This window comes from Dipodomys ordii, unplaced genomic scaffold (assembly GCF_000151885.1).
Source record: "Dipodomys ordii isolate 6190 unplaced genomic scaffold, Dord_2.0 Scaffold43, whole genome shotgun sequence".
Taxonomy (NCBI): Eukaryota; Metazoa; Chordata; class Mammalia; order Rodentia; family Heteromyidae; genus Dipodomys; species Dipodomys ordii.
Genome location: NW_012267259.1, coordinates 11,215,424 through 11,242,041, shown reverse-complemented (window position 1 = coordinate 11,242,041; position 26,618 = coordinate 11,215,424). Strand labels below are relative to the sequence as shown.

The 26,618-nt window shown below is 37.9% G+C and overlaps 1 protein-coding gene and 1 pseudogene across 1 annotated transcript in view; both read right to left on the bottom strand.

Annotated features, from left to right (window-relative positions):
• Positions 1–26,618, bottom strand: part of Zcchc2 (zinc finger, CCHC domain containing 2) — a 49,701-nt gene that overhangs the window by 10,946 nt on the left and 12,137 nt on the right. The window contains 10 exon segments of the mRNA XM_013019017.1: positions 2,926–3,020; positions 3,411–3,475; positions 4,550–4,685; positions 5,252–5,309; positions 6,589–6,672; positions 9,910–10,004; positions 13,485–13,597; positions 17,555–17,626; positions 20,294–20,370; positions 23,549–23,660. Coding sequence (XP_012874471.1) covers positions 2,926–3,020; positions 3,411–3,475; positions 4,550–4,685; positions 5,252–5,309; positions 6,589–6,672; positions 9,910–10,004; positions 13,485–13,597; positions 17,555–17,626; positions 20,294–20,370; positions 23,549–23,660 — 907 coding nt within the window.
• Positions 11,181–12,810, bottom strand: LOC105987574 (annotated as a pseudogene).

Here is a 26,618-nt window from a genome sequence, read left to right as displayed (position 1 = left end):
TGTGCCAGTCCTATGGTTTGAACTCAGGGTCTGGTGCTATTCCTGGCTTTTGTGCTCAAGACTAGTGCTCTACCACTTGAGATTCATTTCCACGTCTGGCTTTTTGGTGGTTAATTGGAAATAAAGAGTCTCACAGACTTTCCTGTGCTGGCTTAGACTCATGATCCTTAGGTCTCAGTGTGCTGATTATCTAGGATTACAGATGTGAGCCACTGTTGCCCAGCTTAAAATAATATATTATTGTTTTTATTATTATAATATATATATATATATATATATCTTTCTTTTTTTCTTTATTTATTTTTACTGGTTCTGGGGCTTGAATTCAGAGCCTGGGTGCTATCCCTGAGCCTCTCTGTACTGAAGGCTAGAGCTCTATCACTTGAGCCACAGTACCACTTCCGGCTTTTTCTGAGTAGTTTATTGGAGATAAGAGACTCATAGACTTTCCTTCCCAGGGTGGTTTTGAACCTTTATCCTCAGATCTCAGCCTCCTGAGTAGCTAGGATTACAGGCATGAGCACTGGCATCTGGCTAAAATAATACATTAAAAAATCCTAAATAAGCTGGGTGACAGTGACTCACGCCTGTAATCCTTGCTATTCAGGAGGCTGAGATCTGAGGATCGCAGTTCAAAGCCAGCCCGGGCACGAAAGTCTGTGAGACTCTTATCTCCAATAAAACCCACTAGAAAACTGGAAGTGGCGCTGTGGCTGCGGTAGAGCACTCACCTTGAGCAGAAGAGTGCAGGGACAGTGCCCAGGCCCAGAGTTCAAGCCCCACAACTGACCCCTCCCCCAAAATCCTAAATAATAAATATATATTCAATATCTAAACCTTCTAACCAGGGCATAATACTTTCTGCTCCAACATAGAGTCGCTGTTTCATAAGGAAAAAGAGAACTTTAAATGTACCCCAAGTTTACTAAGCACTTAAAGGTAATAACTTCTTGGTAGGGTACTTTAATATTTCAAAGGGAAATTAATAGAGTTAATTTTTAAGTTGAATTTGGCCACATTTCTAAATTACAGACACGAATGAGACAAGTTGTTGCATATAGCTTCTATTCAATCATACTCCATAAATATAAACACATATCAATCAGTAACAAAATAAAATAAGGTTTGGCTTATTCAAAATCCTAAAGTAATTATTATAAAACTTGAAAATTAAAGAGATAAAAGGAACCAGGTGCTAGTGGGCTCTTGCCTACAGGCTTAGCTATTCAGAATGCTAGATCTAAGAATCACTGTTCAAAGCCAGCTTAGGCAGACAAGCCACAATATTCTTATCTCCAATTAACCAGCAAAAATCCAGAACTAGAAGTATGGCTCAAGTGCTATAACATTAGCCATAAGAAGTAAGGCCACAAGTTTAAAAACAGATGAAGAGAAAAGAATTGGAGCATGGGATATTACAAAGTTCCCGTTACAAATGATCTTGGAAGGTTATAAAGTTTAATAAACTGTGAAATATATATTTTCATATATATTAAGGAGAAAAAACTAAGTTAGTGAATAGCACAGGACTTAGTACTATTGAAATACTATTCATACGTTTTTACATATAATCCTACAATGAACAAGGTACACAAAAGCCAAGTCCACTGCTGTCTCTGATCAAAGGCCCGGTGCTAATCCTTTGGAAATAGGAAGCTATGGTAAGAATGGCTGCAAATGCCTTCGGAGAAAAGGAGTTACAAAGATATGAAACAAGAGGCAGCTGGTCCTGTGAGGGGTGAGGTGTGCTTGACAGGAATCTCATCAGGAGATTGACCAATTAAGAATGTTCTCTGAAGACAAATGTAGTAGCTGTAAAGAAAAGGAGCCAAGAGGGCCCTGCTGAGATGGAATCTGGGCAGACAGTGAATCTAGTCATCAACCCAGACTTTTAACCATGCATAGAGTTATTAGCCTTTTCCTCTTGCTTTTCACACAAGGAATCACAGCACCAGTAAAGCATGACAATATGCTGCTGGGACTGGATCCTAGTATAGACAGGATGGGATTTTTCATGTCATTTTTACTCCTATGAGCTGATCCAATGAGTTGGCTAGATGAGTTTAATCAGAATGTGACCATTTTTCTTTCACAAATTATTCAATCTCTCTATACAATGCTGAGTTAAAAAATAGGCCCCATTTAAGAAATATATTCTGGTGATTTATATTACATCACAAGTGATTGTACTAATATTACTGTAAGATTTAAATTTTAAAAATTATGATTCATGAGACCAGCTAATGCCTATGTTAGGAGCATACACAGACCAAATAAATATTCCCCAGAAGTTTGTGTACTTCTATTCTCATTTTTTTTTCTGTCTTCTCTATCAACAGTAAAGACCAAAACCAAAACAAAACAAAATACCAAACAAACCCAGAAAAGTAATCAATGAACTAGCAGAAAGGGTGTATCACTTCAAATGAACCATGAGCCTAAAAATGAGCCTAAGAGACCTTGAAATAATAGTGGGCAAATGGATACTACAAAAAACTCTATTATAACAAAAATCTAAGTACCCCGCCTAAAGCCCCACAAAAGAAAGCTACTGATGAAAAAGTCAACAATTCTGAGAGATGAGACCTAGAAGAACACGTCCAGACCACCCTGAGGGTAGCCTACAGAGCTTCGGAGAAGAGATCCATGGCCTTGGGTCTCTGAGTAGGAATGGGTCAGAGAAGGAAACAAGCTGGGTGACTACTGGCACGGAGGAGGTGAAGGAAATGTCTACCTCCATGGCTGACTTATAGTCCTTAAGTTTAACTTTATTAATTTCAGAATAGTTTGATTGGATTGCATACACATTAATGCAAGGTAAAATTATACCAGGATATGACACAATAGCTCAATACCTACTAATACCAGTAAGAATCAGGTTTAAAGTAAGTATGCCTGGGGAATGGGTATTTGAAAGGAACTCACCTTTTACACCACCACCATGGGCATGCTGAGGAGTGGAGAGTCTAATACCATTTATTCTACTATTCAGTCTGTTGTCAGTTTTCTTTATTTTCTCCCTAAACCAAATGTAAACATTACCAACACTTTATAAGGTTTTCTATCAAATACAGTAATAAGTACTGTACATATTTTTATGGACATCTTAAATACAACATTCATGATTCAGTACATAGGTCTCAGAGTTCTTTGCTTCCCCCTTTTGGGAGGGGGGATTGAACCAAGGGATAATAAGCCTTGAGGTCCTAGCCTAAAAAAAACCCATTTCATATCTATCAACTGCATATGCTAATACTTCCAACTAGAAACCACTAAGCCCAAAATTAATACTATTAAGTCACTAATGAAAATCTATTTGTACTATATAAACTAGATAAACCCACAGTCAAATGCTATATGCAGTTTTTCCTTCTGAATTTCTATTACTAGAAACATTAAATTGAACCTACTTTTCTACTTGTGGCTTTCCTTTCTTCTTATTTACTGAAGATAAATTCCGTTTATCAGCAGAATGCTAGTAGAAATAAAAATACAAGTTAGACCAAAGTTAAACCATACTGCTATAAATGTCTTTTGTTCTAATATCAAACACTAAGACGAAGAATATCTTTCCCCATCGTACATTATAACAAATCTCCATTTCTAACCTATTTTTGAAGTCACTCACCAGAATCCCTAAAATTTACATATGTGGGACAATACTTATTAATAATCATGATTAAAATTCAAGTTTCTTTTAAGGTGGAGCTCTCTACTGTTTTCTGAATACAGCAGTACCTTTTTACAGTTTTGCTTTCTATATCAACTATGGTAAAAAAAATATGTATATATTCACAGAAACATATAGAAATAAACATTTCCCAAGTTTTAAGTTGTTCCTTTGAATAGCATGATGAAATTTCACCACCACCTCGCTAGCACTCATGACAGCAGAATAGCCATATTCATGAACATTTATTTACTATATATTGTTATTATTCCAATTTATTTACTGTTAGTCTTTAAATCTTACTGTGCCTAACAACAAATTGAAACTTCTCACAGGAGTGTATAGAAAAGACAACAACAGGCCAAGCACCGGAGGGCTCATGCCTATAATCCTAGGTACTCAGGAGGCTGAGACCTGAAGATCGAAGTTTGAAGACAGCCTGGGCAGCAATGCCTGTGAGACTCTTATCTCCAATTAACCACCAGAAAACCAGAAGTGGCACTGTGGCTCAAGTGGCAGAGTGCTCACCTTGAGCTAAAGAGCTCAAGGACAGCACTCAGGCCCAGAACTCAAGCCCATGACCAACAACAACAACAACAAAAAAAAAAAAAAAGGAAGAAAAGAACAACAACATGCACACTATATGGGATTCAGTAACATCCACATTTTCAGGCATCCACTTGATGTCTTTAGATTAGAAAGTATCAGGACAACATCCAACATAGAGTGTATCAAGTGACTGGGTTTTGCTATAGGTATGTCACTCTTCCTTCTTCTCAGATATACTAACTGAATGCTTACAGAAATCCTCATTTTAAAAAAAGAAAACAGAGGAAGCAGCAATTCTTTATATGGCACTAAGGAGCCCCAGCCCCATACCTGGTCAGCTAAGGTCACACAGTGCTCTGGGTGCTGGATGGTGGCACAGCTTTGTTTCCTCCAATCCACAATTCCATTCTGTTCGGAGTACTGCAGGGTAAGCCCATCCAGTGGAGAACAGCTCGTACCAACACTGCTATCAAAAAAAGAAGTTTATGACCATGTGAAAGAGCTGCCTTCAATAATTAACCTGTTGTATCATTGAAATGAGGAAGCTATAGTAAATTCTTCAGTTTGTCTTAGATTTAGTATTTGTCTTATTTGAATATCATGTGATAGGCTTAAGGAAAAAATATGAGAGATAAATAGGCAAATATTTCATAGCTTTATTGGCTGGGCACATGCCTATAATCCTAGGCGGAGACTTGAGAGGATTGTGGTTCAAGGCCAGCCTGGGCAAAAAGATCATGTCTCAAGCAATAGCTAGGCACTGTAGTGCATGTCTGTCATAATAGGAAAGATTGAGGCCCAGAACAGCCTGAGTAAAAAGAGAATACCTTGCCTCCCTCCCCCTCCTCCCTCCCAAGGCTAAACAAGAGAAAAACACAAAAAATAGCAACCTAAAAGACCACAAGAAAGGAGACAAATGGACACACAGAATGGGCCAGACAAATAGAAAACAAATGGCAAACTATTGTCAAATATGTTTTAATTGCTTGGATGTGTACAAAGACATTTATGTTTTAGGAATCAGATACCTACTTCACAACAGGACTCTTCCCAGTATGCTTCTTGTGAATGATGGTGTGTTGTAACACATCTAGAGTAGGAGAAAAAGTCATTCAATTATCGTCCTACATGCCCCAGCTAATGTCTAAAAGGATAGTGCTACCAATACAAACAGTAGAGATGATGGCTAGAGCACTTGTATACATTTCCTAACACAAAAGATATTTTAAAGAAGCAACTTTTCAAAGACATACTGAGCTCCTAAATTACCTTAAATATCCTTTCAAATTGTTTCACCTAATAGCATATTGACCCTGCTCAGCATTAGGAAAATCTTGCTGGGTATGGTGGAATACACCTGTGATCACAGCTACTGGGGAGGCAGAGGTAGGAGGATGTGGTCTAAGCATAAGACCATATCTCAGAAATTAACTAAAAGCAAAAGGTTTGGGCGAGACTCAATCAGTAGAGTATCTGTCTAGCAAGTGGAAAGCTCTGATTTCAAGCTCCAGTTTTGCCACTAAAAGAAAAAAGTCGTCTTGCCCACCCCCTACTCCAAATAAAACAAACCTGTCGCATTTGCCTCCTGAAAGATTGGGATTATAGTTGTGGACCACCAGACCTAGGTGAAAGCTTTATCTGAACTACCCACATATATCTATGTATTCATAAATACATATATTGGTGTGCATGTTTAAATATACTACAAATGCTCCTTAACTCCACCAAGGATTAATATATCATGATTTATTTGTATTTACTAACATTTGAAATATTCAGTCATTTTCCTGGTATTTGCTCTTACAAACAAGGTTGCCTTGAGTACCTCTCTCCACTTCTCCCTGAGCACAAGTGCAGCAAGTTTCACAGAAGTAAAATCACTGGGTAGCAGCATAAAATTCTCTCCAACTTCACCGCATGTGCCATCCACAGCGCTTGAGTTCCCCTTGCTTCCTAGGCTTGATAAGGCCAATCTGATGAATGTAAAGTGATGTTTCACTGTTCTCATTGCATTTTCTCAAATTCTAATGAGAGTGCACTTGCCATATATTTCCTATTTATGTCTTTTGCCTCATATCCTTTAAATACCTTCTCTTGGTCTGTGGATTGCCTTCTAATTATATGGTTTTTTTTGTCATACATAATTTATTTAAGATCAGTAGACTGTATGGTCATATTCTGCCTTGTTAAAGAAAGCTTTCTCTCTCTCAGAATAACATTTACAAGTTTAGACTTAACATTTTACAAATAAGTTGCTATTCACTTGAAATTTTTATACACGATATAATCTCTATAACCATAATCTGATCTGCTCCATCCCTGTAACAACATCCAACAGAATGTCTTATTCTAGTGAGATCTGCATTTACCTTCTTCTTGACTGGAAGCTTCTGAGCTGTCTTCTTTTAAGTGTTCCAATATTTTAGAAGTCTTCAGAGAGGATGGTAAGTTACCTGAAGAAGTAATTCTTACTATTAGCCCTATTACAGTGGGAGATAAACAAAATAAATAAATATACCATAGTGATTACCCCCTTCTCAAGGAAGAGGAGTGGAGGGTTAGCAATGAAGAGAACATGTTTACTAGTCAGGGCCTTCAAGACAGCTTGATGGTATGGAGTTGTGGAACCTACAAGCATACAACATCTGTCAGCTCCAAGATGCTCCCTCATGAGATGAACTGAACAAGAAGGGTGCTCTCAAGCAATGAGGACTTCTAAAAATATTGTTTTAATTTTTTTTTTTTTGGTCGGTCGTGGGGCTTGAACTCTGGGCCTGGGCGCTGTCCCTCAGCTCTTCAGCTCAAGGCGAGCGCTCTACCACTTGAGCTATAGCGCCACTTCCGGTTTTCTGGTGGTTTATTGGAGATAGGAGTCTCACAGACTTTCTTGCCCGGGCTGGCTTTGAACCGCGATCCTCAGATCTCAGCCTCCTGAGTAGCTAGGATTACAGGCATGAGCCACCAGCGCCCAGCTTGTTTTAATTTTTTTCCCATTTGTTACTTTTTTGAGGGTGGGGGTGGTTCTGGGATTGAATTTAGGACCTAACACTTGCTCAATCACTCCAGCCACACCCAGCACTTTTCTGTGGTAGTTAATATTCAAGGCAGGGCCTTGAGTTAGGCCGGCGCTGACCTGGGCTTCAGTCCCCCTACTGTGCTTTCTCATATCAGTGGAGATGACAGGTGGGCATCACTGCACACAGTCACTGAACTTTTATGCTTGGACTGGCCTCAAAACTCAATCCCTTCATCTCTACCTCCCAAGTTGCTGGGATTACAGGTGTGAGCCACTTTACTTAGCTTCTGTTACTTTTATAAAACACAACAACAATGCTGTGGCTATGATGGATGACTACAAAACTCGAAATACTACTCTGAATTTATGTCTTTTATTACAAAGCAGTGACAAGGAAACTGTGGCCACAACACTGACTCAAGGAGCACATTTTGCTAGCAATCGAGTCTAGAATGGGACCTCAACTTATTTAGGAATTTAACACTGTTTTCTTAGATTTAGTTGTCAGGATATGTCGTACTGCTCTCTGTCCTAGAACCAACAGTAGCACTATCAAATTAAAATCAAATCCAAAACCCTGTGTGCACAAATGAACCTTGACAGCAATGTGTTCATCAGTGAAATCACTCAGACATAATCATGCTGGTAGTTTCCAATCTCAAGCTGTGTGTTTTCAACATATTTTAATTTCACATCTGAACACAAAATCAGCTATCCTTGGTAGCACTGCTTATGGGATGAAAACCTTACTTAGCTATCCAGAGTCCTCCCTTACTCATAGCCTCCTCACATGGCACACGCCTTTCCTGGCAGCCTATTTCCCTATGTCTATTAATTCTATGCCCTTTAGATTTGAACAGATACCACTGACAGATAATACTAAGAAGCAATTACACCTGGCTCAGGGAAAGCACTGATTCTTAGGTCTATATGGCTCTAGAGTAACCGTAACTTAACAGAACTTGTCATTTTTCAGACATAAATTCATCCATGGAGCTATGCATCTTATCTGAGTCAAGTAGTCACAAAGAGTTGTATTTTTAATTCTGATTGCTAATTATTTTCAAACACACACACTCCATCTAACAAATTCAAAAACTTCCTAAGTTACCCTATATGTATAACATCCAACCATAGTTTTTTACTTTCTCAAGTGTGTGGAAATATGTATTTTATTTTCTCCTTAAGAAAAATAATGATATAAAATAATGATATAAAGTTAGCAGAAATTCTCAAAAAGATACCTAAGTGTTACTGGCAAAATAGCTGTTTTAAAGGAAGGCTGAGGAGAATGTGTATAAAACTGAACACAAGACAGACTGTGACAAATGCTGAAACTCAAGGGAAAACTGAACACAAAAAAATACTAACAAAAAAGTACACTGGGAAAGTTTTTGGGAAGATGTGATACTTCAGTAGAGTTGTGATTTCAGTGGGTGGTGATGAAAGATAAATGTTTAAATAAGAGGAAGAATGAACTGAGACACTGGGACAGGAAGTAGTAGGAAGCCCAGGGAAAAGCTGAGCCTTCAAGTAGCTAAAGCCTATAAGACCAGAAAGCAAGCTCAAAGACAGGCTTGACTTATCAAACTTTTCAAGTTTTTAACATGTTATTTGCAATCAAATTTGTCCCTGTGCTAGTCCTGGAGCATGACAGATTAAGAACTAGCATCTGAATTTAGAGCAGGAAGGTTGAGTGGCTCATGCCTGTAATCCTAGCTACTTTGGAGGCTGAGATCTGAGCACTGTAGCTCAAAATCAGCTGGGGTAAGAAAGTCCCTGAGATTCTTATCTCCAATTAGCCACCAGAAAACCAGAAGTGGAGCTATGCTCAAAGTAGCAGAGAGCTAGTCTTGAACAAAAAAGCTCAGAGACAGCATCTAGGTCCTTTTTGTCAGCCCCATGACTGACAAAAAACAACACAAAAAAACAGGGATTTGCAGATAACTTGCTCATGTATGAAATAATGCACAAGGGATAAAAAGACATTCCCTTGTCCAGCATGGATTGGCCTTTAAATAATTGGAAATGCACATGACTAGGTGACCCAGGAAGAAGGCAGGGTAGATCACACCAGCATCATCACATCTCCAACTCTGTATGCCAGCACTGCCAAGGAACTAAACTGAAAGACTAAGCATGACCTGGAGTGTCAGAGATTCTTAGTCTGCCCTGTTACGTGAGCTTTTATACATTACTATCTTGAAACTTTCAGTACAGTCAAACCTTGCTCTATCACAGTTCCCTTATTAAGGCTTCCTGTATTGAAGTTTTTTTGTAAAAAAGAAAAATGTAAATAGAGATACCTCATCCCTCACCTACTACAGGAGTTACATTCCAGAGACCCCTATGATAGGTGAAAATTCATGAAGGAGCAGTGTTATATAGTCGTCCCTCACTATATATACACAGTTCACTTATTACTACTTCACGGATTTTCACCTATCACAGGGGTCTCTGGAATGTAACTCCAGCAATAGGTGAGGTATCACTGTATAAAATTCATTTAAATAATGACAAATATACTTAATATTTTGTATTTCCTATTTCTTAATATGTCATGAGGTCTTTTAATTGAAACTGGTTAACTTTTTAATTATAAGATGACACAGCAAAAGATCACTAAGCAAAGGAAAAACTCCGAGACTTCCACAGGTGAACAGAGCATGCTTACTGAGATTGTGTAGAGAGTCTGACGACATGGACCGGAAAAAGCTGTGTACTTTCTGACTCTGTAGAAAAGCTTGGGATGATGTTGAAAATAGCTGCCTGCACATTAAAATAAAACACAAAAGCTTTTATTAATTTCATGTATATACACCCTCAAAATTGCAGTTTAGATTATAAAGAAGACTTAAGGGACTTTTTAATAAGTACAGAAAAAAGTGTTTTTCCTCCTAAAGAATATTTCATATGTAATTCCTATAGGAAGAAGCAAGTAAAATACAACAGAACTCACTCATGATCATTTACTAAATAGATTTTTAATGGTAAGGTTCCAGTTCTGGCAAAGATCTAGTATTTCATTCTTTTGACCAATTGGTCAAATAATTGTAACGTCTTTTTTGAGTGTCTTCTTTGTCCATTCTCCAACCCCACTGGGCTCTCCATTAATTCATCATGAGGCTGCTGCGTGTCTTGTTTTGCCCCTGTATTAGTTTTAGGACTTAACTATTCAGGAGGGAAGGTAGAAAGAGTACAAGAGCCAGCCATGATTCTTTTAACATGACAATCATTCAAAGACAGTAGTCACTGGAACTCCTCATGTGCGTATGTATTTAGTTTTAAATTACCCATCTAAACTGGAGAATACCTGGGAACATTATCAGAGTATTTTGGAAACAGAACCAAAAACAGGAAAGACCAGATTTATTTATCAGTCATTAATAAACTAGAAAACTCTAGTAAGTGAAATGTGATCCTTAAGCAGGAAAAACAGACTGGCAGAATTTGACGTCTAAAGTCACATATTCTAGCATAATTTAGGAATATCTGATAAATAAATCAATAATGTGAGAAAGAACTATTTCACTGTTTGAAATATAAGTCAATTGAGGGTCCAACATCATATAGAACAACAAAATAAATTCTAAAGTGTTTAATACAATCTTTTAATTTTTTAAAAAGTAAATGGAGAATATACGTGGCGCAAACTCAAGTTACAAAATAAAAGCCAAGTCTCTTTACTACTCTCTAACTCCTTCTTTTCCATAGAGACAAGCCCTATACTATTCTATGACATAAATAAAGCCCTTTTGTTTTTTCTAGAGACTTCTTTGTAATCAAGTGTGTATCAACATTTACTTGCTTTTCTAGTCAAAATATAGTACAGTAAATATTCTTCAACATTCATCTTAGCATGTAAGATGAGTAACTAAAAGTATTCCTATTCATACATGATCAGTATTTAACTTTTGTACTGCCAAATGGCTTTCTGTACAAGTTTTACCAATTTATGCTTACTATCAGAGGACCCACAGGTAGACATACGTGTACCCCAGAGAAGGTAAGGGAGTGCCCAATGCGTGCACTACAGTGAATCACTGCAGGCCTGTGGTCAGGGTTCAAGGAGCCAGATACTCTTATTTTAAACAAGAAACTGAGAAATGAAGCTGGTGATCCAGGTACTCCAAAATCTGGCCAGGTATTATAATGAAAGTGAGATACTGTTCTGAAATCACCACTACTGATATTTTCTAATTGTAGTAGATATATTTTGTAGTATGACTTCACATCCTCAAATGAGCTTCACACTAAATCCAGTTTCTTTAAACAGAATCTCTCGGTCATCTGCTGGCCAGTACTGTGCACTCTTTAACAGATTCTCCACCATTCAGTTTAGTTTGACAACTGCTTGGTCTTTGGCTGCCAAACCATGAGCCAGAAATGACAGCATGTGTTAGGAAGTGGGCCCTGTGTTAAGATGTAAGTCGTGCCTCTTCTATGTCCATTACCCTGGCATTGATATACTTTGCAGTTTAACATGACTATGATTATATATGGGCTCACATCTCTCTATCTGTTGCAATCTCTGTTTTCTGGAAACCTGGCCACTCCATTAGGATAGTCATGAGACTCATTTCAAATTTCCAAGTCTAGCTGCTGCCAGTGAAACTAATATCTTAGTGTGTGTGTGTGTGTGTGTGTGTGTGTGTGTGCGCGTGCGCGCGCGTGCCAGTGTGTGTGTGTGTGTGTGTGTATGTGTGTGTGTGCGCGCGCCAGTGTGTGAGCATGCTTGTGTGCTAGTCCTAGGACTTGAACTCAGGGCCTAGACCCTGTCCCTGAGCCTTTTTTGCTCAAGGCTAGCACTCTATCACTTGAGTCACAGCTCCACTTCTAGCTTTTTTTAGTGGTTAATTGGACATACCAGTCTCACTTTCCTGCCCTGGCTAGCTTCAAGCCAAGATCCTCAGATTTCAGCCTCCTAAGTAACTAGGATTACAGGCATGAGACACCAGTGCCGAGTAGGAGTTCGTTTTTAAAGAAAGAAAGAATTTCAAGTACTTTTCCCTAGGTACTTGTTTATTTACTGTGTATTTTCTTATTTTACTTTATGCAGAGTTTGTTTTATCTTTAGCATTCAACTTTGTTTTTTAATGTTTTCTAGGAAAAACCTTTCATATTTGTAATAAACCTTATGCTTCCTTGTTTGCATTTATACTTTGGCTACCACTAAAAATCTGCTTTTTGAGACATGTTCTCACTGTTATTACCCAGATTGGTCTTGAACATTCTAACCCCAATGACTCTTCTGCTCTAAATACTCCTAGGACACTTGTTTTCCAGACACTTTGGCTCAGATTCATCTACTTCACACTTCCAGTCCAGCTTAGATTGACTGTCCATCATTTATTTAAAACTAAACAGTCATTCTAAATTCCTCTGGCTTCTGTCCTGTGGTCCTATGTAAGAAAGCCCCAACCTTCTTTCCTTATATTTGGACTGGAATTGTTAGAAAAATTTTTAAATGCATAAAACAGGTCAGATTGATACTGTATATACTGACTACAGCGAAAAAGCTACCCTTTGTCCAGCTTACTAGGCCTCTTTCACTGGCTGTTCTGCAGGTCCCCATACATGGCTTTAAGTCTTTTCTACTTCAAGCATTTGAACCTCCTTAATTCATCCATTTTTATGCAGATCTTTTACTTGAGAGAACATATAAGCCATTAGTCAAAACATCCTTCAAGTTCCCATCATCAAGGTCCCTGCGGGGAAAGGGACCTTGTCCATGAAACACCACTCTCACCTGTATCTTCCATCTCTTCCTCTCTCTACAGGTACATTGGGAGGCTCTGGGAGAAAGGCCTATGTGCCTATGGCATTGTATTTAGTTTTCCTCTCGCCTACACCCATCCTGTCCAATAGTTCAACAATCTAACGAGGACAAAGATGCTGACCTTAACTTATATTGGTCTCCAGGAGAGCAAATGGTAGGAGCAGGTGCTTGGGAAGGGTTGTTTCCCCTCACTTCCTATCCCGCAACCTATTTAACAACTTAGAACATTTCCTGATAAATATTTTATGGAGAAAACAGTAAGTTTTTACTCAATATTTTCACATTTTTAGAAGCAATAAAATTTTATTATGTTAGAGAACTGAATGATACAAATGAGAAAGCATGGTGCTTTTTACTGTGAGCACAATGGAAAAGATCCATTTCAAAAATTCTCCAGAGAAAGAATCTCTGGAGATTAAGCACCTGCAGCCAGCTGCCAGCTGCTGTGTTTGCATTAGGAAGGCTGTTACCTCAGTATGGGCTCCAGGTCAGGGTGTCGCCGCTCCTCCCTTTTTAAGGAACCCTGATTCAGGGCTCTTAAGATGGTTTTGTCAAAAGTCTCTGAAGACAATTCCTTTGGAAGCTAGAAAGACACAAACATCCCAAGTTACATTTCTCCTTACTATTATATATAAGATGCATAAAATGAAAATGAAATACAAAACAATAATAATATAGGCCATAAAGTAAAAGGTTTCCTTTTCACTTATCATACCAAAGCAGCTTTTTTCCCAACACTTCAACCCAGAGGCCTGTCACCTAAGTTTCCCCTAGGGAACATGGCATCTCCTTTAGGTCATATTGTGGAGCTTGCCAAAGTGCCAGCTTCTGGGGCACAAGTGTCTGGGGCATATGCTTTTGGGACACACTTGCATGTAGCTCACATGTCACATTATATTCTGAGTTAGGCTGAAAATTTTGTACAGCACAGCTGGTATTATTTCAATTCTAAAATAGTATTCTGAAAGGTGTTATCTCTCCTCTATAATTACCATCTTTGAAATTCCAGTTTCAAATTGTAATCTCAGGCTACGTCACGGACTACCAATGCATTACATAATGGACTGAGAGGCATGAAAAGCCAGATGAAACTATCTTATTTACATCAACAATACTAATCAAAGAAGTTTTCTTCAATTCATTGAAGGTGCCCTGGAAGCTAGAAATCATAAATAAAAAAAAGCATTGCTTGGCCAAAAAAAAATTAAAACTCAAATCTTGTCATTTTATTTAAATTGTTTACTTTAAAAACTTGCTAGTAGGTCGGGTACCGGTGGCTCACACCTGTAATCCTAGCTACTAGGGAGGCTGAGATCTGAGGATCACAGTGCAAAGCCAGCCCAGGCAAGAAAGTCCTGAGACTCTTATCTCCAATTAACCAACAGAAAACTGGAAGTGGTAGAGTGTTCACCTTGAGCTGAAGAGCTGAGGGACAGCACTAAGACCCAGAGTTCAAGCCCCATGGCAGACAAAACAAACAAACAAAAATCTGCTAGTTGCAAAGTTAATTTTTCAAGTTTTTCAAAAATTCCAAGTTTAAATTTGACTTTTTGTACTAATTTCTGAATTAGTTACTTCCACTAAAATTGAAAGTAATTAAAATTAACTTCATTAACATAACCCAAAGAGCCCTAGGAATATAAAAATTTACATGAAGTGATTTATATAGTTTTAATTTCAACAATCCATAATTAATATCTTTTGTAAAGCATTCTGTGTAATTAAATGGAAAATCCAGCAAAGAAAGGATAAAATATTACTAATTTTAAGATGCTCTATCAGTGTGTGGCTCATGACTTAATGCAGGAAGATTGAGAGCTCTGTGATATCCAAACATACACCAACTGTGGAAATCCTGTTCTCTAACCACTAACAGAGAGAAACAAGTTCTAGACTGACACATTTTTCAAACAGAGAACCTCTGATCCTACATCTTTATTATATCACCAATTTAATATACAATCTCTATTAAGCATTTGTACACAGACAAAGAAAATCATATTTGTGGAAAAGTCTATTTGAATTATCAAATCATTTGTTCTAGACAATGAAGACAACGACTACATAAATTTTTACCAAGTCAATGAACTGCTTATATTACTAGGCAGAATGTGGGCATGAAATCATTGGTACTGCAGCTTGATTTATTTTTCAAGTGTTTTTTACCTGAAATTCCAGAGCCTATATCCAGTCCTAAAGAAAGGATATTAGCTAAGAAGGAAACCACTCCCACTCTCCCCCCCCCCAAAAAAAAACAGCTCTAAATCCACAGCCTAATGCATAGTCACTTACAAACCCTCACTATAATTCATTTTGATACTTTTTTCATTTATCCAGTCAACAAATATTCAAACTTCTGCTCTGATCCCACATGTTGTTGTAGGTACTGTGGATACAGCAGCAAAGGAAGAGAGGAAAACCAAACCAGCACAGAGCTGATAATGCTGTGGTAAGAAGAAAAAAAACTGGGGAACAGACCATGATGAGGAAGACAGAAGCTACTATTTCCAGGGGAGAAAACAGAGAATTTGGTAATCCTGACCTCAAGCCCTGACCTCAAGTTCAGTTCAACAGCATCAACCTAACTTAAAGGAAATTTAAATGTACAGGTTATCAAAAGGAAAGTTCTGCTTTTGAATTTTTGAAAATGGCATTAAAAAGAAGGGAGGTAAAGATAACAGCGAGTTTGAAGGCTACAAAGAGGCAATTCATTTTAAGAATATATGTTATATATTATTTATGTAACTAAGAGACATTTGTACTGTTTTAGAAAAATATTATAAACGAATGTTGGCTAAGGGGGGGGGGAATTGCTAATTAGCCATAATTGAGAAAATTCCTTATTTGGTGCTTTTTTTTTCTTAAGCATTCAGTGTTTAGAAAAATTGTCTGACAGAAAAAATAATGTCAAGACAATACCTAAGCTTAAGGGAGGGAAACAAGTAAGGAGAAAGGAGCCAGGGTCTGAACTGGGGTGTGTTACGCTCCCCCATGTTCATGCAGACTGCATGAAACAACTTTGCTTTCACAAATGGCAATGTGGGAGTCCCCCCAAGACTGTTTTTCACCCTTTATCTCTGTACCTCATGTAACCCATCACCATTAGACCTGTGACATGGAAAAAATGAGAGAAGAAATAAGAGCACATGGTTTCCTAAACCAAATGGTTTTGTTCATGATTTCCTGCCCATAAAATCTGATAGAACTTTAATATCAAGAGACAGATGAGTTAGACACAAGCAGAAAAGATTTAACAGGTAATGTAGGGGAGAAGTAGAGCAGCCATCATCATGCCAGCCAGAAGCTGTCTCCAATGGGGCACTACCCTCATTGATGGTGCCTGGTCCACCATAAGTCTCTTCTGACCATTCCCACAACTAAGTCCAGGAAATGCCAGTGTTAGCTTCCTCACCAAGCTTCTGGGACTGTTGGTCATGACCTCTGTAACTAGAAGCAAGCAGGCAGGTACTAACTTCAATAGGTGAAAGAGTCCTTGCTCTAAGACAGCTAAGTTTAAAATAAGCTACAGAAAAATAGAATTACTATGTCACCCCTGGGTGTTACTTAATCCAAAAAGACTAAAAAGAAATCCAGCTGAATTGAACTGTGTAAGAGAACCAGCCTCTACTGTGCTACTCAAAGCTCTGTGGATGGGCAAAAACAGTATTGATTTAGAATATACAGACAATATACAGATTGAATAGAATATACTTATGATGATAAGTAGACAACTTAAAAACCAGAACTGAGAGCTAGAAAGCAGGGGTGGTAGAGTGTTGGCCTAGCAACCACACGACCCCAAGTTCAAACCGTGGTCCTGACAAAAGCCGAAACCACACAAAAATACCACTGGCCTGGACACTTCAGGTGCTATGAGTGAAATAATTACACTTTCATTCAGAGGCTGGCAACTGAATGAGGAGTGTTTCACATTTTTGGACTTACTAACATTAAACTTTAAAATATTGGCTTACTAAGAAAAAGTAATTTATTGGTCAGTTTCCTTTTAATATTGATTTCTACCCATATGCTTGTCAATAAAATCTAATTTTTTTTAAGGCAAGGGTTTTAACAAAGTGTATTTAGATAGCTTTTACCTCTGCAAACCTGAGTAGGATGTTTCTAACAGCTTATTCCCAGTGGTTTTAAGATTCTGTAATATGGGGGAGAAGGAGCTGGAACTCAAATGAGAAAGAACAGAGCAAGATTCAAGGGAAGGCCAGACAGGGAGCACGGGACAAGTCTTATCTCATTTTTACAGATACACCTGGGGGAGTACCCTCAGAGGCAGCCACCAACAGTGCACATCTTTGTAGCAAAGAGAAAGCAGTAACAACAACAAAAGATGCTCCGTATTTCCTTATGATGTTAACAAAAGCTAATTTAGGTTTTAATAACATTGTGTGCTCTACAACTTAAAGAGTCTGAAGCTAAAATTTACCTGTATTTTCATTTTCTTAATTTTTTTTCTTAACACTGAGTTTTTAGAATGTTTATATTATGGAAAAATCATTTTAATAAAAAAAATCTGTACTTTTACCTTCAGTAGAAATTCTTGTAGTTCTTGATGGGTTTTTGTTACTGTTGTGACTGAAAGATCAGACCAATTTACCTGATTTAAAAAAAACACATATTGCATGGTTATTGCTAGACAGGAACAGGCTTAAAAAAATAAAAGCCATGTGTAAGACAAAAACTTAAATTTTATTTAGAGTAACAATTATAAAGTTTACCTAACATTGTTATTTCTTCAGTTGTTTAATTGTATAGTAACAGTTTACTCAAAAAGTTTTCTAATGAATCCCTTTAAACTGCACATATTTTTAAAAAGCATTCCTATACTGTGACTACATTTTAGTTTTTCAGAAAATAATTTTTTTAAGTCTTACTTTTTTGCTTGGTAATATTATGACTCTAAAATGACCGTGTGGATCCAAGCCTCCAAAGATAAAGGTACAAGCTCTTGAAACTTGTTAAATAGTATTCCTTTCATTAGGGAAAAAAACAGTACTGAGATTTGAACTCAGGGCCTGGATCTTGCTAAAAACTATTCTACCATTTAACCCATGCCCCATTAGCCCTTTTTTCCCCTTTGTTCTTGTTCAAATAGGGTCATGTTGTGGCATGGGCCATGCCACATTGTGATCCTTCTATTTATGCTTCCCTGGGATAACAAGCATGTGCCACCATGGCCAGTCTTTTTGCTTGGTCTGGCCTTGAACTACATTCCTCCTGATCTCAATGCCCAAAGTAACCTCCAAGTACAGGTGTAAACCACCATACCTGGCTAAATATAAATTCTTAGAAAAAATAGTGAGAATGTACTTCTCCTAAAAGAGGGTCTTACCATTTTATATATTTTTGGTTTCTTTAGAAATTTCATCTTTAAAATCTTAGCAAGATGCTTGGTGCAAGTATTACTTCTATATTGAGGTAGAAAAAACTATACTCGAAAAGTGGTTAACTGATTTTAGTGTAACTCTACTAAGCAGAAGAGCCAGAACTGGAACCTACACTGTGCTGCTCTACCTCCTGGACTTGGTTATGGACCATTAATAACGTTTACTATAGACTTCTTTGAGCTATGCTAATATATCTAGGCCGTACCAACTATTCATACTGTAATCATACGCTTAAAAACACATAGGAAATTTTATCCAGCAACACTCTTTTGATTGTCTGGCACATTTCTTAAATAACTTTTAAATGCTCAAATGTTCAAGGAGTAGGCACTGTTCTCCTGTGTCAGGAAATACAGGAATGGACAAGAAAAGACAACTGTTACTTCCATTGTCCTAGTGCAGTCTAATGCCAGAGACAGGTAAAACCAAACCATCAGGAATTAGTGCTTTATAGGTAGCAAGTATGGAACAGAACATGTATAACCACCGTGTCAAAAAGGTACTAGGAGGAAGCAGCATTTGTGCTCAACACTAACTGTGCTGTGCTCTAGGGCACAGGGTCAGTAAAGTCTTAAGGAACAAGCTTTGAGCAATAGCAGCCAAAGGAATGGCAAGCAAGCCTGAGCATTGAGGGCAAAGAGCAAAACATGCTTACAAGTGAGACATGGAGATTAGGAGTGAAAAACTAAAGATATTTCTACTTCTGAATAGAAGCCAGAGTTTTGATATTCATTCAATGTATGTACTGAGCAGGTGACACGGATGGGAAGGCAGACTGAAGATGCCTGCTTTGACAAGAAGATTTTGAAGGATTTTGAAAGATGACAAGGAGAGACCTTAGGAGGAGGAAACATTCTGTCAAGAGGTCCAGAAATGACTCCAGAAAAGAGGTATAGCTAAAATCTGGTGAAGCAGTAGAGAAATGTGGTCTTATTCCACATGACTTCAAGGTATGTATAGTACAACCACAAGAAAAAGGGCTTGTCAATAATGCTTGGTCTGAGCTAAGAAAACAAAGTGTAAAATACACATCAGGATCTGAAGCCTGCAAAAATTTCATTTTTATATTTCTTACATTTCAGGTAATAGATATATTAGATCAAATAAAATATCAAAATGGGGGGGGGAGAAGGAGAGAAGGAAAAGGTTTATCAGTGAAACTCAAGAAGAGAAGGGTCAAAAAGACATGAGCAAGGAATGCACATCATGGTCAGCAGGTAAAAAGGAGACCGGAAGAGTCTTTCCCTGGTCATAACAGAAGCAGAGCTGGGCTCTGGTTAATCAGGCAGCAGCAAGAGAGAGCAATTACAGATCAGAAGATGAGGCCACAAAGCAGGGACTAAAAACAGCACAGAAAAGAGAGAGAGAAAAAACAAAAAAACAAAACAGCACAGAGAAATAGAGGAAGAAGAATGTCAGCAAGAAAAATGCCAGAAAGACAAAGCCTATGATCAAATATTACAGTAAGTTGACAAGTATGAAAATACTTGCTTTTACTTTTTAAAGATATGTGCTTCATCTTAATTATTTTTCTATATCTAGGGCTCTTATTTCTCCTCTAATAAAATTGCTATAGTAATTTTAATGTGATAGGACTTCTTTTTAAAAAACTTGGCAAACTATGGTGCCATTCTTCAAACAGTACATTTCCTTCATTACAAACATGTTGCATACATACAGACACAGGAAAACATACATGTATATATATATATACACACACATATGCCTTATATGTGTATATATATATATATATGAGTGTGTGAATATGCATATGTTAATTCCCCCTTTAAATTCTCAAACTTGCCATAAGTTTCTTCAAAGATCAAAATCACTTAACATAGCAGGTGAGAGACCTTTTGTGGATGAGAATAGCTTACTTTGAATGTGTACTCCCAATATTTGTCAGCCCTTTTTCTCTGCACTCCTTTCAACATTATCTTCTCAATGTGTACAGCTGAAAGACAAAACATACATGCTGACTTGCACTATAGAGATTAGACACACACTTTGGTTATATAAGCTAATCCTATAATTTGACAAATGCTTAGGAATTAAGCTATTTCACTACTGGCCTTAAATGATAAACTGAATTTAATATAGCAATATGACACTCACCCAAAAAGCTGCTTTTTCTATATGCAATGTACATGCTGAATGCCCAAGTATTGTCAAGCACTTTACTAACACCAAACATAAACCATAGGACAAATAATAAAACATATGTGCTCTGAAGATAGTTTTCTAGAATGACTTGACAGCTGTTTCTTTTCTACAAAAACAGTACTTTAGGCTAACTAAATGTAATTCCATTACTTATACACAGTGGATATAGGCAATAATATCTAGTTGTATATACTTAAAAAATTCAAGTATTATAGTAAGTTGACAAAAATTCCAATTAATAGGTGAATTTTTCTCAAATGTGACCCTTAACATACAACAGTAAATTATAAAACAAACTGAACATTGTAATCAGATATGAAGGTTTATTGTAAAAGAATTTTTCTTTTTCTTTTTTTTTTTTTTTGGGTCCAGTCATGGGGCCTGAACTCTGGGCCTGAGCGCTGTCCCTCAGCTCTTCAGCTCAAGGCTAGCACTCTACCACTTGAGCCACGGCGCCACTTCTGGCTTTTTTCTTTTTACTTATGTGGTGCTGAGGAATCGAACCCAGGGCCTCAGGCATGCAAGGCAAGCACTCTACCACTGAGCCACCTTCCCAGCCCATGTAAAAGAATTTTCCATAGATAAAAGAGTAGATACAAGTATCACCAAGTTAAAAACTAATTACTCTGAATTCAACTACATATTCATAAAGTAAGCAAATGTACAAATTCCCAGCTACTCACTTTACATTCAAGTATCACCAGAATAATTTTTTTTTTTCCTGTGCCATCTCTGGGGATTAAACTCCGAGCCTGGTTGCTGTCCCTCAGCTTCTGGGCTCAGGGTCACATAACTCCACTTCTGGCTTTTTGGTGGTTAACTGGAGATAAACAGACTTTCCTGCCTGGGCTAGCTTTGAGCCTCTGCTCTCAGCTAGGGTTACAGGCCCAAACCACCCACCAGTGGCCAGCATGGAAACAACAAAAATTTTAAAAGCCAGTGTGAAAACAGCTAGTCTATCAATTACACTGGAAGGACTTAAGAAAAACAGACTGTTGATCCGGTTTGAAGAGAAGGATGAGGATCTATTCTACAGCCAGGGAAGTGGCCCTGCAGGCTGACAGCAGTGAACACTTTATCCAAGCAGCAGAGAGGTTAGGAAAGTAACCAACAGAATGGTAAGTCATGGTTAGATTTAGGGAGCAGACAATGAGAAAGAAAATGTCAAGATTCATTTGGCTTTAGAAGGAGTTAAAATAGATTTAAAAAACAACAACAACAGTAATAAACAGTAAAATTAACAGTGACAAAAAAGCACGGAGAAGAAAGATTGTTACATAACATGGAAGGTAGCAGTGAAAAAGCATGAAGCATATAACAGAAATATACAGGAAAACAGGAGTGTCAAAGGAATAAAACACCAGTCTTTGTGCCAAAAAGTATTTGGTGGCCTGTTTTATGGCCATTTATTTCTTTTGTCAGCCAGAAATGGAAGCACAAGAAAATCTCAAAAGTCAAATGAAAAGCCTGCCACCTCAGAGGCCAAAGTGGGGATGGAAAGGTCTGCTCAGTCTAAAAATTGTTACAGTAAATGAAATAAAGAGTGATGCTATTAAATAAAAACTTACCTAATTTATTGTGTTCAGAAATTAAGCAAGTCACCTTTGCAAATCAGTGGCCAGGGTTTTTTTGTGGGGGGTGGGAGGGATATATTTCAGTTTAGCTTAGCAGAAAAGGCCATGATGACATTACAACTGGCTACAGCTTCAGCCTGGACTTCCAGTGAGAATGTGCTGCTATCTCCCACACTAGTTAGGAGAATACAGGAAGGAGAACCTTCCCCTCTCCTAAATTAAAGCTAAACTGCATGTCTTACACACTCGGCAAAAAGTTATGAATGTTAAGAAAAAATATTTATAGTACTAAGTTAAAGTTAACCTTAGCATTTTTATTTAGTCCTTATGCTTTCTAGAATATTTTTATTTGTAAAACAAAAGAAGCTTTAATCTAAAACCAAACTCTGTTTTAAATTACTTGTTTGACAAGCACTGTGAAGTATCTATGATTAAAGTAGCATAGCTGTTGTGACAGGAGTGGAAGAAATGATAACCTTTTTTCTCAAAAAACATTCAGACCGGTTTTTCCTCTAAGGAGAAATATATAACACAAGAATGATTATTATAGGGACTAAATGAAAATATACTGATGTAATTCTAAGTTATTCTAACAGAATATGTCTTTTCTCCTACAGCCTGTATTTTCTGTTTCTGCTTTTCTTTAAGTACCAGCTAATGGACTCCCCAAATGCAAAGGGAGGGAAAGCTCCAAGCTCATGTCTTTTTAGATGGCAAAGTTCTTTCATTCCTCAACCCCAACCCTATTAAGAAATGCATTATTTAATTTGTGGAAGGGAAGGGGAAAAACAAATTGTTTAAATAGGGATACAGGTGGACCCATTGCAACAATGAGATGTACAAGTTGTTATGTCGAAAACGAACTTTACAACTTTGGTGGGGGTGGGGTGGGAGGGAATTGGCTGGGGGGCAGGGGGAGGATGGGATGGGGAGGGGAAACAAAGGAGGAGGCTACAATGCTTGATAAGAAATGTACTCATTATCTTGCCCATGTAATTGTAACCCCTCTGTACAGTATTTTCACAATAAAAAAAAGAAATGCATTACTGCAGGAAAAATGGATTAGCCAGCTATTTATTCACTCTCCTACAGCAGACTTTGAAAAGATTTATTTTTTCAGTAGTTACTGAGCACATTTTATAGATAAAACATTATTTTAAATACATTGGAAATACGATAAAGTCTTCATCCTCTGGAAACACATGACCAGGTTTAAGATAGAGAAGCAAAAAGACAACTGTCTCTGAGATCGGACAGATGCATCTGTGCTGAGACAGGGCCAGAGTACAGACAGTACCTAGAGCACTGGCTGTGCAGCAGAATCTAGAACCAGTGGTTTTCTCTAAGAAGTGTAAGCAGTACCCTGCTTTAAGCTCACAATAAATGTTAACATACCTTCTTGCTGAGCTCTGTGAGGGGCCACAGTCAGTCCATTCTGAGATACTGGGGCTTGTTCTATGAAACCTGTCTCACTTCTTTGCATGAAATCATCATGAACGAAGGCATTCTAGGGGATAAAGAAGGGCCTGCATTAATCCACACCACGAGACAATAAATCCCACAAATATAAACCACAGTGGTTATAATAATGATCCTAATAGCAATGTTTAGGGACCAAATAAGTGTCACAACCACAAGTAAAAGACTAGCTAATGTTTATTTGCATTTGACAGTAATATTTTAGCTATTTTTTTAACCATATGGTTGTCTTAGAACACTCAAAAAAAGCATGTTGCTATTCAGAGTTGCTAGTGAGGTCAATTCTAAAGAATAGTGCACCAAAATTAAAGGGACATATAATAAATGGTACACTACACTTCATTCTAATCCCCCCAAATAAGGATATTTATACTTTTCTTTTGTCAATCTTGGGGCTTGAACTCTGGGCCTGGGTGCTATTCCTCAGCTCTTCAGCTCAAGGCTAGCTCTACCACTTGAGCCACAGCGCCACTTCTGGTTTTCTGGTGGTTTATTGGAGATAAGAGTTTCACGGACTTTCCTGCCCAGGCTGGCTTTGAACTGCGATTCTCAGATCTCTGCCTCCTGAGTAGCTAGGATTACAGGTGTGAGCCACTAGTACCCGGCTGGATATTTATACTCTTATTGCATAATTATCATTCATTCCTTTGGTTTGGAGACAGCCTAAAAGGATTACTTTGTTAGGAAAATCTCTCTAAACTACATGATGTTTGAGCAGTGAGTTTATTATTAAAGGCAAGACATTTAACAACTGGGTATTCTAATTTTGACTGGATTTGACTAATCTTTAATCAACTTTACAAATTTATGCTTTGAGGATCAGATCATGCATGTCTTAGAATTTTCAAGAATTAAAGAATGAAAGCAGTGTAATGTTATATGTTGTTATTATCAAACCAGTTAAGCTGAAAAAGAAAACAGTCCTGTATCACACCTCACCCCTTATCCTCATCCCTTCTGCTCAGAACTTCAATATATTACTCATATCAAAATCAGCTCAACTTTCAAGAACCAACTGCAATTTTACAAAACTACAGTTAATAACATATACCCATTTTTTAATTGTGTAAATGACACAAACAAAGGACCTTAAACTTCCCAAAGACATCGGTCCACTTAAGATATTTTGTTCTCCTGTCCAATCTTGCATACTGGTTGGATGATGAACAGTATGGAAAGCCTGGATATTCATGGGAGCTCAGCTTCAGCCTTATAATCTTCTAGAAATTCAAGAAATAAAGATTGTCTACAAAGAATCATTTAATGAGTACCCAGACCTTACCAGTCAATGTCCAGTTTCTGAGCCATTTAACCTGATGGTCAATGTCTACAATTACAGCACTCTGGAGGCTGAGACAGGGGTACCAGAAGTTAGAGGCCAGCTGGGCTACACAGAGAGACCCTGTCTAGCCCTCCTCAAGAAAAAAATTTAAAAAGTAGATATAAACTCATTTAACCAAGTCACATACACTTGAACCCAGACCATGCCATGTTTTCTCACAAGGTAGTTAAGATCACATTTTCCTAAGAGAGTCTACTTTTCAAAATTGTCACACTGCTGTAATTACTCCAAATAACAGCTGAACTAGGGGGGATAGGGCGGTAAACTCAGTGCAAGAGTGCCAGCATTCTCTCCCTACTTTTTTTTTTGTGTGTGTGGAAAGGGAAGGAGGGGAAGAAAGGGAGATACAATCCTCTCAAATAGTTGTGTTAACTGGAGCTCCAATCATTTCTTATAGTAGAATATATCTTTGTGGGGACCAATACTAGGGCTTGAACTCAGGGCCTTGTGTTCTCGCCCAATTTTTTCACTCACAGCTATTGCTCTACCACTTGCGCTGATCTCCTGTCTGGGTAGTTAATTACAGAGGGCAGCTTACAGGCTGTCTTTGCTCAGGCTTCCTTCAAACCAGGAACCTCCCTGTCTCAACTATCCAAGTACCTACGATTACAGGGGTGTGCCATTAGCACGTGGCTCTAAAGAGTATTTTTCTACATTTTGACATGTGGTTCATAAATGTAAAATTATACTTTTAAAAATAATGAAGCAGGGGCTGGGAAGGTAGCTCAGTGGTAGAGCACTTGCCTTGCATGCTCGAGGCCCTGGGTTCGATTCCTCAACACCACATAAGAAAAAAGCCGGAAGTGGTGCTGTGGCTCAAGTGGTAGAGTGCTAGCCTTGAGCTGAAGAGCTGAGGGTCAGCGCCCAGGCCCAGAGTTCAGGCCCCACAACTGGACCCAAAAAAAAAATAATATAATAATGAAGCAAAATATACAAAAATAACAGTTCCATTAGAGAAATACAAATCAAACCCACAATGATACCACTTTATACCTAATGGGTGTGAAGAAAAAACAGAAAAGAGAGCCAGTGAAGACATGAACTGAACACTACTGAACTGTACACTCAAAAAGATTAAAGTGGCAAATTTTGTTATACATATCTTAAAATAGTAAAATAAATCATCTTGCCTCCACAAATATTCTAAATACTAAAGTAAACAGGAGGAAAGTTTACTTCACAATCAAAATCACAGTTTTCGTTTGAAGTTAAGAACTTTAAGAAAACAATTTGCAAGAAATGTGGAACATGTATGTAATCCTAGTTATTCTGGAGGCAGGAGGATCGCAAGCTCAAGTCCAGCCTGAGAATTTACCAAGATTCCGTCTCTATGTAAAGTCAACATGGCCTGAGAGTGTTATTCAATGGTACAGTATGTAGCAGACTCTGGTTTAGCTCCCAGTACACTAAAAGTGTGTGTGTGTGAGGGGGCGTAGAAGAACACAATTTAACAGTGAAGGAAAAAACTCCTATTTAATAAGAGAGGGAGAAAAATAAAGTTTGAGTTTCTATCTAAGAAACAGTCAATAAACTGGTAAAATATCTACTGACATTTACATAGGGATACAGGTGGACCCATTGCAACAATGAGAAGTACAAGTCATTATGTCAAAAACGAACTTACAACTTTGGTGGGGGGGGGGG